Genomic DNA, 16,155 nt, shown 5'->3' with positions numbered 1-16,155 from the left:
CCCTTTACTTTCCTTCCCACCCCTCGCCCCGAGATCTTCCTGGTTGGACTTGGCAAGGTCCCTGCATGGGGTACATCTCACTCAGGCACCGTGGGTCTTCTAGGAAAGGCCTGTGTTGCCCACCTCTCACAATAGACCTTCTCAGTTGGGCCTTGAACTAGGGCCAACCATGGTGTAGATCTCACCCAGGCACCACGGGTCTTCTCAGGAATGGCATGTGTTGCCCGCCTCTCAGTTGGGCCTTGAAGAAGGGCCACCCATGGTGCCAACCCGTACCAAGGCACCATTGGTCTTCTCAATAGCATCACCCGCAGCGCCCCCCTCCCACACCTTGGCTCTCCTCAGTCTGATGCTGAAGCGTCGCCTTAAGGTGCCCACCTTGCCTGACAGACCCCCCGTCTAGTCAGTAGGGCGTGGAAGCATCGCCTCTTGGAACCACCCCATCCAGTAGACCCTGGCATTTTACACAATGGTGCAAAACAAACTCAGCTAGACCTTGGCACTTCTCAGCAGGATGTGGGAAGAAAATCACGTAAGGGCACCCACCGGTCTCCACCAGGGTCTTTCCACAAGGGTGGAAAAGGGCAGACTGGGTCCCACGGATGCTGGCCCCTCCTACGTCTGCTCAGTAGGGGGTAACAAGGACACTATCTCTTTCCACAAGTCTCCCCTTTCCCCGGTGCTACTGGATTCAGGTTTTCAGGGCGCTTACTTTGCCCCTGTGAGGACCGGTTGATGGGTCCAACACAGCTCTCTCCATAGACCCACTCAGAGAGCCTCATTTCACAAGCATCCCTGTGAGGGCTGGTGAGTCACAGCTTGCTTGGCGAAGAGGTGGGACGTGCAGACTCTCCTGGATACCCTGGCACCGGGCACAGGCTGGCAAGGGTGGAGGGCAGCGCATTCCTCCACGCCTTCATCCTGCGGTCTTTGCCATGCTAAGAGGCAGAAACAGGGTGCACACATGAAGCAGCAGACCTCAGTGGGGTCTCTGTCAGACAGACCCTCGCTTCTTCATGGGGTCTCCTGGGGGTCTCGGCCAGTCTGCATCCCCTCCACCTGCCTCTGCTGGGGTGACAGCTGGCACCCCACCCCACCGCCCCCTCCCCGATGGGCCGCACGTCATCTGTCTGTTCTTTATTGCAGAGGTCGGAGTTGGACTCGCCGGCTTCGGGGTCTTCTTCCTCCTTTTTGGGGTGATGCTGTACTTCGATTCCGTGCTCCTGGCCTTTGGAAATGTGAGTGCACCCTAAATCTTCTTCCTGGCAGAGTGACGTATTCCAGGAATCGCGCTGTGCGTGCTGATAACTGGTCATTATTGCACTTGGTAAATAGGGGGGCGGGGCGGGGAGGCTCTCCGGGCCTTGCGCTTCTCACGCGGGCACATCTCTGGAGATTGCACCCCTTACACGGGGCCGCGGGGGTGGGTCCCTCGGTTTCACGTCTCACAGGAGCTCCCCGAACTCTGCTATGTGGGGATATGTAGGTGCAGTGGCCGTGGGGAGGGTTGGAGTCACTTTCCCAGAGGGTGGGAGCCTCTTGAGGTGGAGCTTGAATGGGTGAGTGTTGGGGGTGTGGTTGTTTCCAGGGGCAGAGCATCCCAGTGGCAGCGAGAAGCCGGGCGAGCAGAATGAGAGGGGAGTGCAAGATGGAAGGAGAGTAGGGGGAGCCCCATGTGACAGGGTTTGGGGGCGAGGCCATGGGTGCATCTGAAGACTAGTGAAGGGCTTTGCCCCCCACCCCCCTCCCCCGGATGTTGGGCTATCTTGACTCGACCTGGCTGACCTCCAGAGCCGTGGCTAGACAGTACACAGACGTTAAGCGGGCGCCTGTGCTTCGCTGTTAACAAAGGCCCTGCAATTACGCACCGTTAGCGCCTGCATTCCTGGGCACGCATGCACCCATCTCAGGCAACTGGAATCGTGATGTGGGGTTAGCACTTACACGCCAGGTGACCGATTGGAAAGGGTATAGGGGGCACAGGAACTGCTCATTATCACAGCAGACCTTAAGTGGGTGCTTTCAGAGGTAAAGGGCAGAGTTAAATGCTTTTAACATTGAAGCTTCCCCAGAAGAGTCTCACTGGAGTGTGTAAAGAAGTTAGATGCCCCCACACAAGTAGGTTTGCCCCTCCCCCACATTCTCGGAAGTTACACCTCCACCATTATTTGAAGGGTTAGCCCCTCCCCTCCCTGAAATGTTAGCCTAGGAGCACCCCTGGAAGGTGAGGAGGGGAGCCTTTCCTGAAACGGGCAGCAGTCAAGTGTTACTCGGCTCGTGCAGATGCAGAAAAACGTACTTCCACAAACACAGTAACACTTGAAAGCTGCCACTTTCAAGACACTCATCGCCCCTCTGCCTCAGCAAAATCAAATGCGCACGTCAGCCCCCTCCCCACATATACCCACATTATGTGTACTTTCACATCCAAGGGGCGTATGTGCACACTTGGTTTTTTCTTCAGCATATGTGCTATGTGGCTACACTGGCATTGTGGTGCAGCCTACTGTGGCACGACCTTAATGGTACAAGTGTTATGGTATACAATCTCGTTTTTTTCTCAAGAATATTGTTCAGAGGCTGCTGTCCATGGCGTATAAACATTACCAGAGCAACTTGATGTGGATGTTGTCTTTACATCCAAGAACATCTTCATTCTCACCGGCAAATTGCACTTTAAAATGTACCATTTGATACTTGGTCCTCACACCAGACGACCCTTGGGGGTAGAACGGAGGGGTGGAGCCTCCAAGTCAGCCCTGCCCAGTTTTTGATGGGGCCCCTCCCATCACCAGTTAGCGCACCCCTCCCCGCCCCCCAAATGTAGGTTTTGTTGCGCCTTTGGCTGGCATGGAGCGGGTGAGCCGGGAGAAAAGCAGGAAGATTGCACAAGCTGCAAGCCAGGAAGTTGAGAATTCTGCAAGGGGCACAAAGGAGCAGCGGGGAGATCCTGCGAGGGGCTAGGGCACTAGTGCATGAAGCCTGTAACGCGACATGCATGTGCTGGACTGGACGGGAACATGCATGTGTTAGCCGCTAATGGTCATTGGGCTGTTGGGTGTATGTACGTTGGTCTTGATTGTAACCTGTGCACGTGCCTGTAGAGGCATATATAGGATTTTCCTGAAATGTGACATTAATTTAATATGGTGTATAATGTGACATGCATGAGATGGCCTGCAAGGTGCCATGCGTGTGACATCGCGTAACAAGACCTGAATCTACAGGCCTTTAGCAAGACATGTGTGACAGAATGTCTTTTCTGGCCTTTAACGTAGAATATGTGTGTATGCCTTCACATGACTTGTGTCATGGCATTCCTGTAGGACACATGTGAGGCAGAAAAATAAAAAGCATGTGATGTCCTGTCATAATGTGGCACATGTCTGCAGCATGGTACTGGCGTGCTGGAGTTGCCCTCTAACGGTGGTCTTGCTGCTTTCCTGCTCATGCAGGGCGACTTCACATCTGCATGTATGGAGGAGTGAGTTTACGTTGGGCGCGCATTGAGGTGTTGAGAGCGGGGTGTGAGCCTCACCAAGCCTGACTGCAGGCTTCACTGTCCACACATGCATGGATGAGCGTGTTGTTCCCTAGACATGTATGCCTTAGTACCATGTAAGCATGCACGGGCCTCGATGCTCATGACCCACACCCAACATTTCATGTATGTTTCCTTCTGGCAGCTTGTACACTCCTCACGTGTACCCTGCTTGGGTGTACCCCGCCCCCCCCGGGCATCACCACAGGTGGTGTCAGGGGGCCTAGTGGTGTGTACAAACTAGACCCAGTCTATATTTAAAGTCTTTTCTTTGCGCAAAAAGCCACATTTGCAAGTGAAAGAAATCCTCAGGATAACCAAAGAAAGTGAAGCAAACCCCTCCCTTCTCATCCCGGGTGTTCTTCGCACCTCGGCCAACTACCCAGATGCAGGCGTTCCCAGGTCCCATGCCCGCGGCTAGCTAGCAAAGAAGTCTTCTACAAGTCCAGGCCGCCTCCCCGCGGCGCCTTCAGGCAGTACTCAAACTTCTCAACGTTTGGAAGTTGGAGACAGTACAACCCTGAGCAGTACGCTCTTCCTACCTGAGTCTGGTGCCTACACCTGCCTCTTCCATTTGCCTTGGGACAACCCAACCTCCTCGTTACTTTCTGCTGTTGCTACCACCTCCTCCAGCTCCGAACCACCTTCTGCCTCCTTCCACTCCACTCCAGGTTTTCCCTTTTCTATCCTTTCTACTGATGTTGCTCCCTTCTTTTACTCCACTCCAGGTTTCATGCTCCCTCCCGCCTTCTGATGTTATTTCCTCCTTCCCCTCCCTTCCATGTTCATCTTTTCCTCTGAAGTGCCTTCCTCCTCCAAACAATACCTCCTCGAACTCCTCACTATCTGTGCCTCCTGCTGGCTCCTTCTTCCCCTCTTTTCTCCCTTGACTTCCACTTCTGCCCATCATTGTAATGCACTTCAAAGACCTCCACCCACCGGCCACAACCTGCTCCAAGAAGCCACACTGCCAAGCTTGCCTACTTGCTTTTATAAGGGTCTCCATCCTCCCCTAGGTTGGACTTTGAGTGAGGGTCTGCAGCTGTGAAGTGTTTAAGGGGTGGGAACTGCTTGACTTCCTGTGAGTCATAGTGAGGCTGCTGGATCTGGCCTAAATCTATACAGAGCCAGGTGGTCATTTTGGAAGTCTTTTGGTAATGTAATGGGCCAGGGCAAGCTGCCTGCACCATGGGTCTGCTTGTAACTAAGTTTTGGTAACGTAAGGTCATTTTGAAAGTGCTAGGGGTATTTGCCTGCTGCTTTCCACATCCTTTGGGTACTTTACATTGGGTCTGTGCATCCAGAGACTGCAGCCTTTTTCCCTGCATCATCAACCCCGCGGGCGGGGACTTGGATGGGTCCGCGAACCTCGCGGGACACATAAATAGTCCCAGCAGTGCTTAGGGATAGTGGTGGTCTGATGGAGTGACCCTCCCTTCTGTTTTTACGGCCAGAGTTGGTTGTTCTGTAGGATTGGTGTTGGTGGGTCCTATTGCCTCCACTGCCAGTCTGTTGTCTCTTTCCTCTGCATGCGCTTTTCTGTGGCTCGTGTGCCGGAGCACCGCCAGTACTGACCACCTTCCTCCGTTCCCAGATCCTCTTCCTGGCCGGCATCGCAGTCATCATCGGACTCCGGCGCACGTTCAGCTTCTTCTTTCAGAGGCCGCGGCTCAGGGGGACCAGCTTCTTCCTGGGGGGCATCCTGATTGTGCTTCTGCGCTGGCCCATCCTGGGCATGGCACTGGAGACCTATGGCTTCTTCGCACTCTTCAGGTGGGTGCAGGTGCGGTGGCAGAGCTTGCAATGTCTTCAGTGTGGACTATAAAGCAAGTGTGGATCCTAGTGCAGTGTCTAAACACCTCCTGGAGAGCGTGTCTGGGAAAAACAAATAACCCCAAGACACTACCACAAAGTTGTTACCAGTGTATTAATGCTGCTAAAACACATGTTTAATTCATAGATTTAGAAAATCAATTACAAACAATGTGTAACTCAGCTTATATACATACAGTTCCTATGAGCTATAAAGTGCCTTTGTGCTAAAACCTACAAAGTGCATCTGATAACAAACAAAAACTAATTCAATTCATTGTCATACAACAACATATCTCATTAAAATATATATAGCACCCATCAATAAAAAGCAATACAGTCTTGTGTTGACAATTCGTGTAGCCATTGTCTATCCATATTATCTGCTTGTTGTACTGAATGTATGCTCTTCACCTTGGATTCTGGGCTGCGAGTTTTAACTTTCAAGTAACAATTCCATACACTGAAAATGTGTTTGACGTCTTAGTAATTTGTGGGAAAATACCTTTATCCAGCAGTGCCATAAGGGCCACCAGTCTTTCAAAAGCACCCCAAAACCTCTAACAGGCCCTTCCATGTCTTCCATGCAGAAGCGGTTCCTTGGCATCTGCGCGACAAGCCAAGCGCTACAGCCGACTGGTAGCAATGACCAATAACCAATGACCTGTCCTCTTTCTCCTGCAGGGGTTTCTTCCCGGTTGTCTTTGGATTCCTGGGAACACTAGGCAACATTCCCTTTCTAAACATGGTAAGAACAGTCTACGTATTATATATTATGTTGTGTCATGTTTTATTTTATGTTACATGTGTTTTTGTTTTGTCACGCTGTGTGTTGTTATGCAGTGTTCTATCTCTGCTATATATGATGTGATGCCATGTTCTATCTTTTGCTATATATGCGCACTAAACCAGGCGGCATGAAGGCACTGGTTACATTGTTACAGGGTGAAGCATCCTAGGTTACAGTGTTACCGGGTGAAGCATCCTAGGTTACAGTGTTACCGGGTGAAGCATCCTAGGTTACAGTGTTACCGGGTGAAGCATCCTAGGTTACAGTGTTACCGGGTGAAGCATCCTAGGTTACAGGTTACAGGGGAGTCAGCATATTACTCTTGATCAGTCAGCTTAGTTGGTGTATAGTGAGGTCTTGAGGTGTTTCCTGAAAGTCCAGTACGAGTCTTCAGATCCGAGATGTAGGGGGAGAGCGTTCCAGGCCGATGATTTGATTCTTCTCAATCTTGGGATGGATAGCAGGCACGTTGGTCTGGTCGAGTGGGATTTGGAGGATTGTTGTGATAGATACTTGGGTGCGGTGTTGGAGAAACACTTGTGCGTGATGGAAAGTGACTTGACGATTTTACGCTCATGGATAGGAAGCCAGTGTGCCACTTTCCTTGCTGCTGAGATGTGACCCCGCTTAGAGATGTTGAGAGCTGCTCTGAGGGCGCTGTTCTGGATAATTTGTTGTTTCTTAATGTAGTGAGAAGAGGTTCCAACCCAAAGGGCAGCGCATTAGTCTCGCCTGGATCCTATGAGGTCTCTAGCAATAGAGATCGTATTCTCAGTAGTCAGGAATGGCCTGCAAGCGTTAATTCATTTGGAGGTGTGTGCGGCAGATGAGGCAATAGCATTGACGTGTCTGGTGAGAGAGACAGTGGAATCCAGGTAGACACCCAGGGTTTTTAAGCTGCTATAAACTTGGATGCAAATACCCTCAATGGTAAAGGCTTTATAGACAGGGCAAAGTTTCCTGAGCGTGGAGTGTGATCCCAACCAGCAACATCTCTGTCTTGCCACCATTCAGACAGAGATGGTGGGAGGCCATCCACGTCTAGGTGGTATGGTAGATGGTGCCGAGATTGCGAGAGTCAATGTTCTAATCCCCAGTGAGGGGGAGCAGGACCTGCGTATCGTCCGCGTAGTTCGGATTGGTCATTCCTTTGCCATCAAGCAGGTTGAATAGTGGCTTGGTAAAAATATTGTAAAGTGTTGGGGAGACACCGGATCCCTGAGGGACGCCACATGTGGCTGGGGCTGGCGGGGCTGCTGCGTTGGTAGAGAACACCCTCGTAGTTCTCTCGGAAAGGAAGGAAGCAATCCAGGCGATGGCATCAGGTGTGAAATGTGCTGCTGAGGCCAGATGTTGGCATTAGATTTGGTGATCAACCAGATCAAAGGCTGCAGACAGGTCGAGTGGCAAGAGGGGTGCTGACTTGCTGGCATCCTTGATGTCGTCTAGTTGAATCTTTAAGTCCAGCAGGACTGATTCAGTGACGTGCCCTGGCCGGAAGCCAGATTGTAATAATCCCAGTAAAGTGTCTAACTCCAGAACGCTTTGTATCTGAAGATACGCAGCACTATCTAGGATTTATAGCAAGAAGGGGACTGTAGTGATTGGCAGATAATTATTATGGATATTGGGGTCCGATGTCATTTTTTTAGAAGTGGGGGGACCGTCTCATTTTTGAGGCTATTACCTTAATCCATGTTCCATATTCCGCTTTCATTATGTTAAGCCATGTTCTACATTCTCCTGTGGTCTCATCAACATTGGAACTTGACAGTGACCGTTGACAAATATTGTGGGGGGTATTGAAGGTTTCCTTAACACCCATGGTAGGAGAGCAATAACACGAGCGTTCCATCTGTACAGGTCACAAGCCTTGTGTGCAGCCCTTGGCTGAGCAGAATTATGGGGCCACCCGAGGGTTTCGTCACTTCGTTTTTCAGAGAATAAGTTCAGGAGAGCGTTGCTTATGCAGCCGCCCGGTGCCCCCCGAGCCAATCTCCGTGGGGAGTGCAATCTTCCTCCAATTGCGGATGCCCTGGGCATCAAACCCTTGTTTTACTGGGTACAGACTTGGACCAATCCCCAATTAGCAAAATATCAACCTGCTCTTAACAATCTGCTTAGTCTGAATGGTTCAGGTGTGCTCCCATGGTTACGGCATGTGCGTGCAGAGCTCGTGACGCTGCAATTGGCCAGCCTCTGGGACGGTTCTGAAGCCGTGAACTCCGGTTCCAAGATGCTGGTCAGGACAGCAGGATCTGATGCCACATAATACCAAATGGAGATGTGATGTGTGAACCAGAGCACCAGTTGTCTATATTTAAGTATTAAACAAGCTCCCGGTTTTGAAAACATATCTGGACGTGATCACTCCAGGGCCTGCACCTGCTCTTGTTATTCATTTGGGCACCAATACTCTGAAGCTGGCATCTTTTACAGTTAAATGGAAGTCCTCTAATGACCCTAAGTTCCCGGTTTGTGGCGCAGTGGAAGGGACCCTCATCCACTTTCTGTTGTTTCGAGAAGGTTTATGGATCTGAGATCAGGGAGCCTTCTTCCTTAATTCAGGCTGCATTACACATTGGACTGTTGCAAAGATTCTATTGATCCGAATGCTGTCTTTTTTTTGTCTTGAAATGTTTTCATCGGGCATGGCCGCGAAGGTTAAAGTGGGTGCCGTCTGGTAATATTCGATTCATCCTTTATTGATTATATCGTCCTATTGAATTGCTTGATTCCCCTTTTATCTGATTCTGCTAAGTACAGTCTGGAGGGTTTTATATTGAATGTCAAAAACTGTTTTATTGTGTGCCAAATTACGATAGTCTTTAACTTGTATATATATGGCTTACCTTGCACTCAGGGGCTATGATTGTTCAATCAATAAAAATGTCTGGTCATTAGCTTGCCCATGGTATCTGGGTTACCTTTCTAAGTTTGGGCCTAACTTGGCCTTTCAGCCCATGTTATATGTTCTGCTTGTATTATGGTGTGCCATGTTATGCTCTTCAGTGTAATATAACCCACTCGGGGAGATTCTATTACAAATACACCTCATGTGGGGGTACAGACTTCCTGTTAAATATACACTAGGGTATCACATACAAACAAGGACAGGTGCGGGTCGTTATTTCTCACAAAATTTCACAAGGCACTCAATGCGTTCCCTGACGCTCTCCCTAGCCAGAAGCACACCCTATCCCTATAAGGCGTGCTGTCCCTTTGGCTCAGGGTGGTGCACCACTGATCTAATAGCATAGGGGAAGATAAAACTGTCCCTATTGCTACAATGAGTGTTACAAAATATACTAAAAACAACCTGGGATCCAGTCCCATCACTGCACGCACGGTTGAACAGTTCATGTGGGAATATTCAATAATTGGTAAATTACCATAATTTATTCACCCTCCACAAAGTATGTTCCGCCTGAGCATGGGGAATTTTTCCTCTTAAAAAAGAGTGCACAGTAAGACCCTTTTGTTCATTTCTTCTTGTGTTTTTACTTTTTTCAAGGTCTTACAATAAAAATGTGAACATGATTGCATTTCTACAACAAAAATAAAAACATAACCTATCGCGTGTCGTCTGGACACTAGTCATTCACCATTATTATTTTTAACTCTGTACCTCAGAAATAACTCAGAGATATCAACAGGATTTCTGGTCGACCAGTTTCGATGATGTTTTTATTAGGGTCATCTACTTCAGGACCAATTTCTTTATCAAAATGCAGCCAGTCATCTCTCCATCAGATGCGGTGGGGCACCCAACCCACCCTAGGGAATAGAATCAAAGATGATCAATTGTAAGCCGGATTTTGCATAGGGTACCAATTGCAAAAAGGCACTTTATGCTGATGTCAATATAATGTTCAAAGACATTTTGTCAGAGGATGTACATGAAGCGCGCCATTTCCTCTCGGCCACCCTGCACTTGCGTTTCAGGGTGACAAGGTCAGAATCGTACCAGGAGTTACACTTGGCTTTGGGCTTCTGGCGGATCCTCATAGCAGGGGCAAGGATATCAAGAGTATCAGATATAGCAGAGTGGAGAGTGGAGAGGGCTGTGTCGGGGTGAGAGTCAGCCAAAGAGGGAAGGGGGGTGAGAAGGTGGCTGCAAAAACTTTAGCTGACACACGCTTATTGGGTCGGATGACCGAGAAGGTGGGTGGGTGTGCACAAAAGCCTCTCTGCACGAGTACCTGTGACGTCACACATTACCTTTCATAGGCGCCCCCCCTACTTTTGTCTGTGCCCCCCTACTTTTGTCTTTGGCCCCCCCTGAGCCCCTCCTAAATTTGATTCCTGGCGACGCCACTGCGTATCCACCGCAATGATCGTGTGTATGCGTTTTCTGTGTACCCTCGAATGGCACGTCCTTTGTTTTCGTGGCACTGGAAATAACAGGCATGTCAATTACACAAGTCAGAGGTATTTTTTGCGTTCGCCCGTGGAAGAATGAAAGCAGTGCTTTAAGGGGCATGAGAAATTGTGGGGGGTCTCTAAAAAGGAGGCGTGGCCTAAGTGTTGGTTGTGGCCAAAAGCGGAGGCAGGTGACTTAAGCAAGCGGCGCCCACATCAAGCAACATATAACTGGGAGGAGCCATCCGAAAGTTACTGCAAGCGTCATCCCTGCAAATAAATACAGATTCATTTACAGAAGTCCTTTGCAGGGTGGGGGGCGTGGGGGTTCAGTCCAAGAACATTACTTTACTTAGTAGCAGTCTTGTTATCAAGACGATGCGCACCGCGTATTTAATTGTATAGCAAAAAGCAACACAGGGTCTTGAGTCTAAGAGCTTTCGTTTTTTTGTGCTTTAAGAAATAGTGAGCACTGCTCGTCTTGATAACACGGTATTCCAACTTCTCTAAAAAAACAAAAAACAAAACCTGATACATTGCGGCCTGTAATAAACAAAGCTGGGTCCTCCACGTGAGTGAAGGGCTATTTACACTCATTAACACTCTCTCAGCGTGACATCCCCACCCCTGTCACACGCTGCGTGCACGTGCATATGCAGGTCCATTCAGGTAACAGAGCTGGACAGCAGGTGGGGGTTTCACTTTGACCTGCTAATAGGCCCCACACCCCCATCCGTGTTGCTATGGTCCTCAAACAATCACTGCGGGCTGTGGCCAGAAAACACAAAAAAGGTGCTCCTGGAAGCAAAGGGGGAACGTTGCTTTCTACAACCGTTCAGTGCTACAACTCCCTCCCCTCCCCCGCCCTGCCCCGCCCGGCTGTTCGCTGCTTTGGGCCCCACCGCCAATAATCTGACGTGTTATTATTGCCAATCCATGCGACTGGGACCAAATAGAAATGCATTTCACATTTTTGCCACGTGGTGGCGATGGAAGACTTGCGTACAACACGATTTTCATAAAATAGTGCTAGTATGCAGTGCTTCAAGTGGGGTAAGAAAATGAGAGGGGGAGGGGGGGACTCGTTTTTCAGGACGTAGCTTCCATCTTGGCCGTGGCCTGAAAAGTGCACAAACCATAGGTACGCAAATAAATATATAAATGTATGTAAACATGTATATATTTGTATGCATACCTTACTATGGTTTCTGCACTTTTCAATGAAACAACATATGGCCGATGAGGCGCACTACACATTTATTTTAAAAAAAAGTACTTTTGTTTAAATTACTCAAGCTGACTATCTTAATGTACTCCAGGTGCTCTGGGTGCAGTCCTAGCTACTGGGACAGAAATAACATATTTACCATTAGCCCAACAAATCATTTGATGAGATACCCACTCACTCCGAACAGAAAAATAGATTCCATTTATCATCGCACATCTTTAATAATACATTTCTTTAAATTTACACAAGCAACATTTATGGCTCAAATCATTGATGCTAACAGTGAATCAAAAAATAGTTTCTCATTGAAATTTTAGAGAAAATCCAATATTTCATCCAGACTTCTTTTAAACCAAAGAAGGACACGATTCGTGTTTCAAAAAAACTAAATTCAGACAAGTACAGATATGTCTTTTGAACTATCCCAGATAACACTCTTGGATATAAGAATTTGGACTTCAATGAAGATGGTCTTTCATATAATTATTCTTCTATCCAGCACTATGTGTTTCGGGGCTCGAGGTCCCATCTTCAGGTGTGAATGCTATCTTTCCAACAAATCTGATCAAGTACAAGAGATATCTAGTTTAGATTAATGCTCCTTGCCATGTTTCAAACGTATGCACACATAATCATCACAGGAATGCATATGATCTCATACTAACCTGAGTGGTGTAGGACGATCGCCATCAACAACAGATGCTAAACTTATTTCTCTCCGGTCCGTTGTGAGTAACACATCTTAGTGGCCAGTAGCAAACGTTCCTCATTGAGGATCACAATGGCATTCTCTACAAGTCAAAAGAGAACAGAAAGGTCCTGTAATTTTAATATTCCAATACTCCACAATGGCTCAATCGAACACCCCACTATGTACCTATTGTCCAATTCATGAACGCGCACCTTACAATGCTCTCGAATCCGTTGTACGTAACAACGTTGCAGCGAGTAACCAACGTGACTCAGTAATGATCACCACAGCGTTCTCTACAATTCAAAAAGAAACATATACATCCTGTAGTAACTATGTTCTAGCACAAAACCATTGCTCAATTAAGCAGCCAGCTGTGTAACTCATGTGCAATATACCAGCTGTGTAACTCATGTGCAATACACCAACATTTACTTCAAAATCCATTCAGTACAGGAGCAAGGAGAGGGCTGTGAAAACAGCCTCCCGTCCTGTACCGGCGCTTATCTGTTTGTTTCTTAGTCACGTGACCTGAGCATAGCACGCGGTCAGTCACGTGATAACTCGTGAGTAGGACTCATGTTTAACGGAATATGGCAGACATCTTGTAGAGGACAAAGGTTCAAATAACGAATGGTCCTGCTTATGAAAGTGAAAGTAATCAGAAAGAGTTAAGCAATAAAGAATGGGTGGAGGTTTCCTCGTATAATATCGATGAACGATCGTACCGCTGCATTCCATCTAATGGCCTCATCGTGAAATTAAATCACAACCCCTTTCCGTCCCTTATTTGCGCAGTGTAGTAATGTTATACTCGGTGGGGAACATATTACTGTAATCGTATTCTTAAGTTAAAAGCACCTAGATACTTCTGGTTCTGTGCGCTATATAAGTGTCAAATAAAATAAAAATATTAAAAATTTCAAAACTAGCCAGAAGGATATTTTTGTGTAGCTACTATAGATCGAATGTATCACATTCATATTCAATTGTATCAGGAGCCCATCTAGATTGATGTTCACTTGTTATTTACAAATATTTCTGTTCAAAACATAAACAAATACATTTAATTATATAAAAACAAACCTGATCATTTGTTTTAAAACAAAAGATCACATTAGCACGCATGAGGGTCTACAACATGATTACTAATGATGCTGCCATGTCATTTGCAAAGGGTTCTCCAATGGTGTTGACACCAGGAGCCTCATTATGACTTTGGAGGTAGCCATGGCGCTGTTAGCACCACGGCTGCCTCCAAAATCGGGTCCGGGTCCGGGTTCCCTGAATGGGGAATTACCAGGCCATTCCGAGTATGGTGGGCCTGGTAATTCCTCCTTCAGGGAACCAGGGCCCGGTCCTTCCCCATTCCCATTTGAGCCCCCATAGGGCTCAATGGGAATGGGGAGGGAGCTAACAACGGGCCCACTCAAATTCCTGGTTCATTCCCTTCGGATTTAGGGCATCTAGCCGCTCGATCCAAAAAATGTCTTTTTCATGAAGTTAGATAAATCACCTTGTCGTTTCGGCAACTTTACTTGTTCAAGAAAGATACATCTCATTTGTGTAATTGTGTGATGTACTAAGTCAAAGTGCTGCGCTACTGTTGAGTGTATTTGGTGTGTTCGGACGTTCGACTTATGTTCAGTCCATCTCACATTCGTCTTGCGTGTAGTTAAACTAACATCGACAATTTCACAGGGGCATCTGATGCCATATAGGACATTGGAGGAATCACATGTCGTAGTGTGCTTTAATGATATTGTCTTTCCCTCATAGGGAGGGTTGATAAAATTACCCTTTATAACATTGTTACAGAGCTGACAGTTATTGCAAGGTAACGTTCCTTTGAACAATCTTTCCTCCAATTTTTGTTCCATATATTCAGCCCGAACAAGGTAGTCTCTTAGTGACTTGCTTTTTCTGGAAGCAAAAGTAGGTAATTGATGAAATAACTGTGCAAGGGTCCAATCAATTTTCAACATTTCCCATTTCTTTTTCAGGATCTTCTTAATTTTGTAACTTTTTTGGGAATATGTGGTTACATACTCCAACTTATTAGTCATTGACCTTTGTGTTGATTTCAGTACTTCTTCCCTTTGCACTGATGTTGCCGGAGTGGAGAGCTTCAAGGCGCCTCTGGGTTTTCTCTTCTCATATTATAGACTGGGAAGGCAGCTTGAAGAGGCCTTGGAGGGAAAAAATCGGAATTGATGCAGGTGGGTGGGCGCTTTGGGGAACTGCAATTGGGATATTAAAGAGCAGATAGTTGTGGCAAATGTCTTTCCTAACCCGTAGTTAGAGCCTGATTTGCATATGGTCTCTACCCTTCTATAATGGCTTGGCAGGGGAAGGACGATGGTCTGGAGTGTTGCCAAGAGCAATACCAGAGGTTAAGATTAATTCTAAACCTTCCAGCCATCAACTCTTTGTTTAAACAATAATGCCATACTAGTGTTCACATTTTAAATATAAAATAAAAAACAATTAGACAACCTACGTTTGTAACTCAGGGTGTGTGTAGGGATACTGTATTGCTTCAAGCAGGGGTCTGCAACCCTTGGCTCTCCAAATGTTTTGGACTACAACTCCCATCAGCCAAAGCCAAGAAAGTCAATAGTCAGGGATCATGGGTTTAGTAGTCGCAAACATCGGGAGAGTCTCAGGGTGCAGACCAATGTATACTGACAGCCAACCAGCTAGCAGTGCTATGCCAACCATCGGAGCAAGCATAATTCACAAACCATTCATATATATTCATAGCAAATAAAATTGCAGAGCGAAATCTAAGGAATAAAAAATACCAGCTAGCTCTAAAATCATCAAAACCGAAATACTTCAGCCATTGAATTCAACCTATACACATATATAAATGTGCAAAAATGTGCTGTAAAAATACAAAAGCAACATACACATTTCATGCATATTTCATCAAACAAATACATAATTCCAACAGGACATATACAAAGAAATGTCACAACTCCCATTTCATCCCACCTTACCCAAGATGCACTCATGCCTGGTGTTGCAAAAGCCCATAGAGGGTATCTTAATTGCTCTGACTCCCTTCCCCAGGCTCCTCAGCAGAGCGAAGCACATGTACACGTTTACGTTCTTCTAGTGCCGCATATGCTCGGACATGCATCATTCATCATATACTCTCTCCTCTCCACTCTGCTACTACTCTCCTCTCTCTACTCGACTACTACTCTCCCCTCTCTCGCCCCTCTCTACTCGACTACTACTCTCCCCTCTCCACTCTACTGCTGCTTGTCCCTCTCCACTCTGCTACTACTCTCCCCTCTCTACTCGACTACTACTCTCCCCTCTCCACTCTACTACTGCTTGTCCCTCTCCACTCTGCTACTACTCTCCCCTCTCTACTCGACTACTACTCTCCCCTCTCCACTCTACTACTGCTTGTCCCTCTCCACTCTGCTACTACTCTCCCCTCTTTACTCGACTACTACTCTCCCCTCTCCACTCTACTACTGCTTGTCCCTCTCCACTCTGCTACTGCTTGTCCCTCTCCACTCTGCTAATACTCGCCCCTCTCTACTCGACTACTACTCTCCCCTCTCCACTCTACTGCTGCTTGTCCCTCTCCACTCTGCTACTACTCTCCCCTCTCTACTCGACTACTACTCTCCCCTCTCCACTCTACTACTGCTTGTCCCTCTCCACTCTGCTAATACTCGCCCCTCTCTACTCGACTACTACTCTCCCCTCTC

The 16,155-nt window shown here is 47.4% G+C and overlaps 1 protein-coding gene across 1 annotated transcript in view; it reads left to right on the top strand.

Annotated features, from left to right (window-relative positions):
- GOLT1A (golgi transport 1A) overlaps positions 1-16,155 on the top strand; it is a 28,333-nt gene that overhangs the window by 626 nt on the left and 11,552 nt on the right. The window contains exons 2-4 of the mRNA XM_069632597.1: positions 1,147-1,238; positions 5,136-5,314; positions 6,038-6,101. Of these exons, the coding sequence (XP_069488698.1) occupies positions 1,147-1,238; positions 5,136-5,314; positions 6,038-6,101 (335 nt within the window). The remainder of the gene's footprint in view (positions 1-1,146; positions 1,239-5,135; positions 5,315-6,037; positions 6,102-16,155) is intronic.

This window comes from Ambystoma mexicanum, chromosome 13 (assembly GCF_040938575.1).
Source record: "Ambystoma mexicanum isolate Mex_15411 chromosome 13, UKY_AmexF1_1, whole genome shotgun sequence".
Classification (NCBI taxonomy): domain Eukaryota; kingdom Metazoa; phylum Chordata; class Amphibia; order Caudata; family Ambystomatidae; genus Ambystoma; species Ambystoma mexicanum.
The sequence above is the reverse complement of the archived record's forward strand: the minus strand, read 5'-3'. Positions and strand labels throughout refer to the sequence as shown.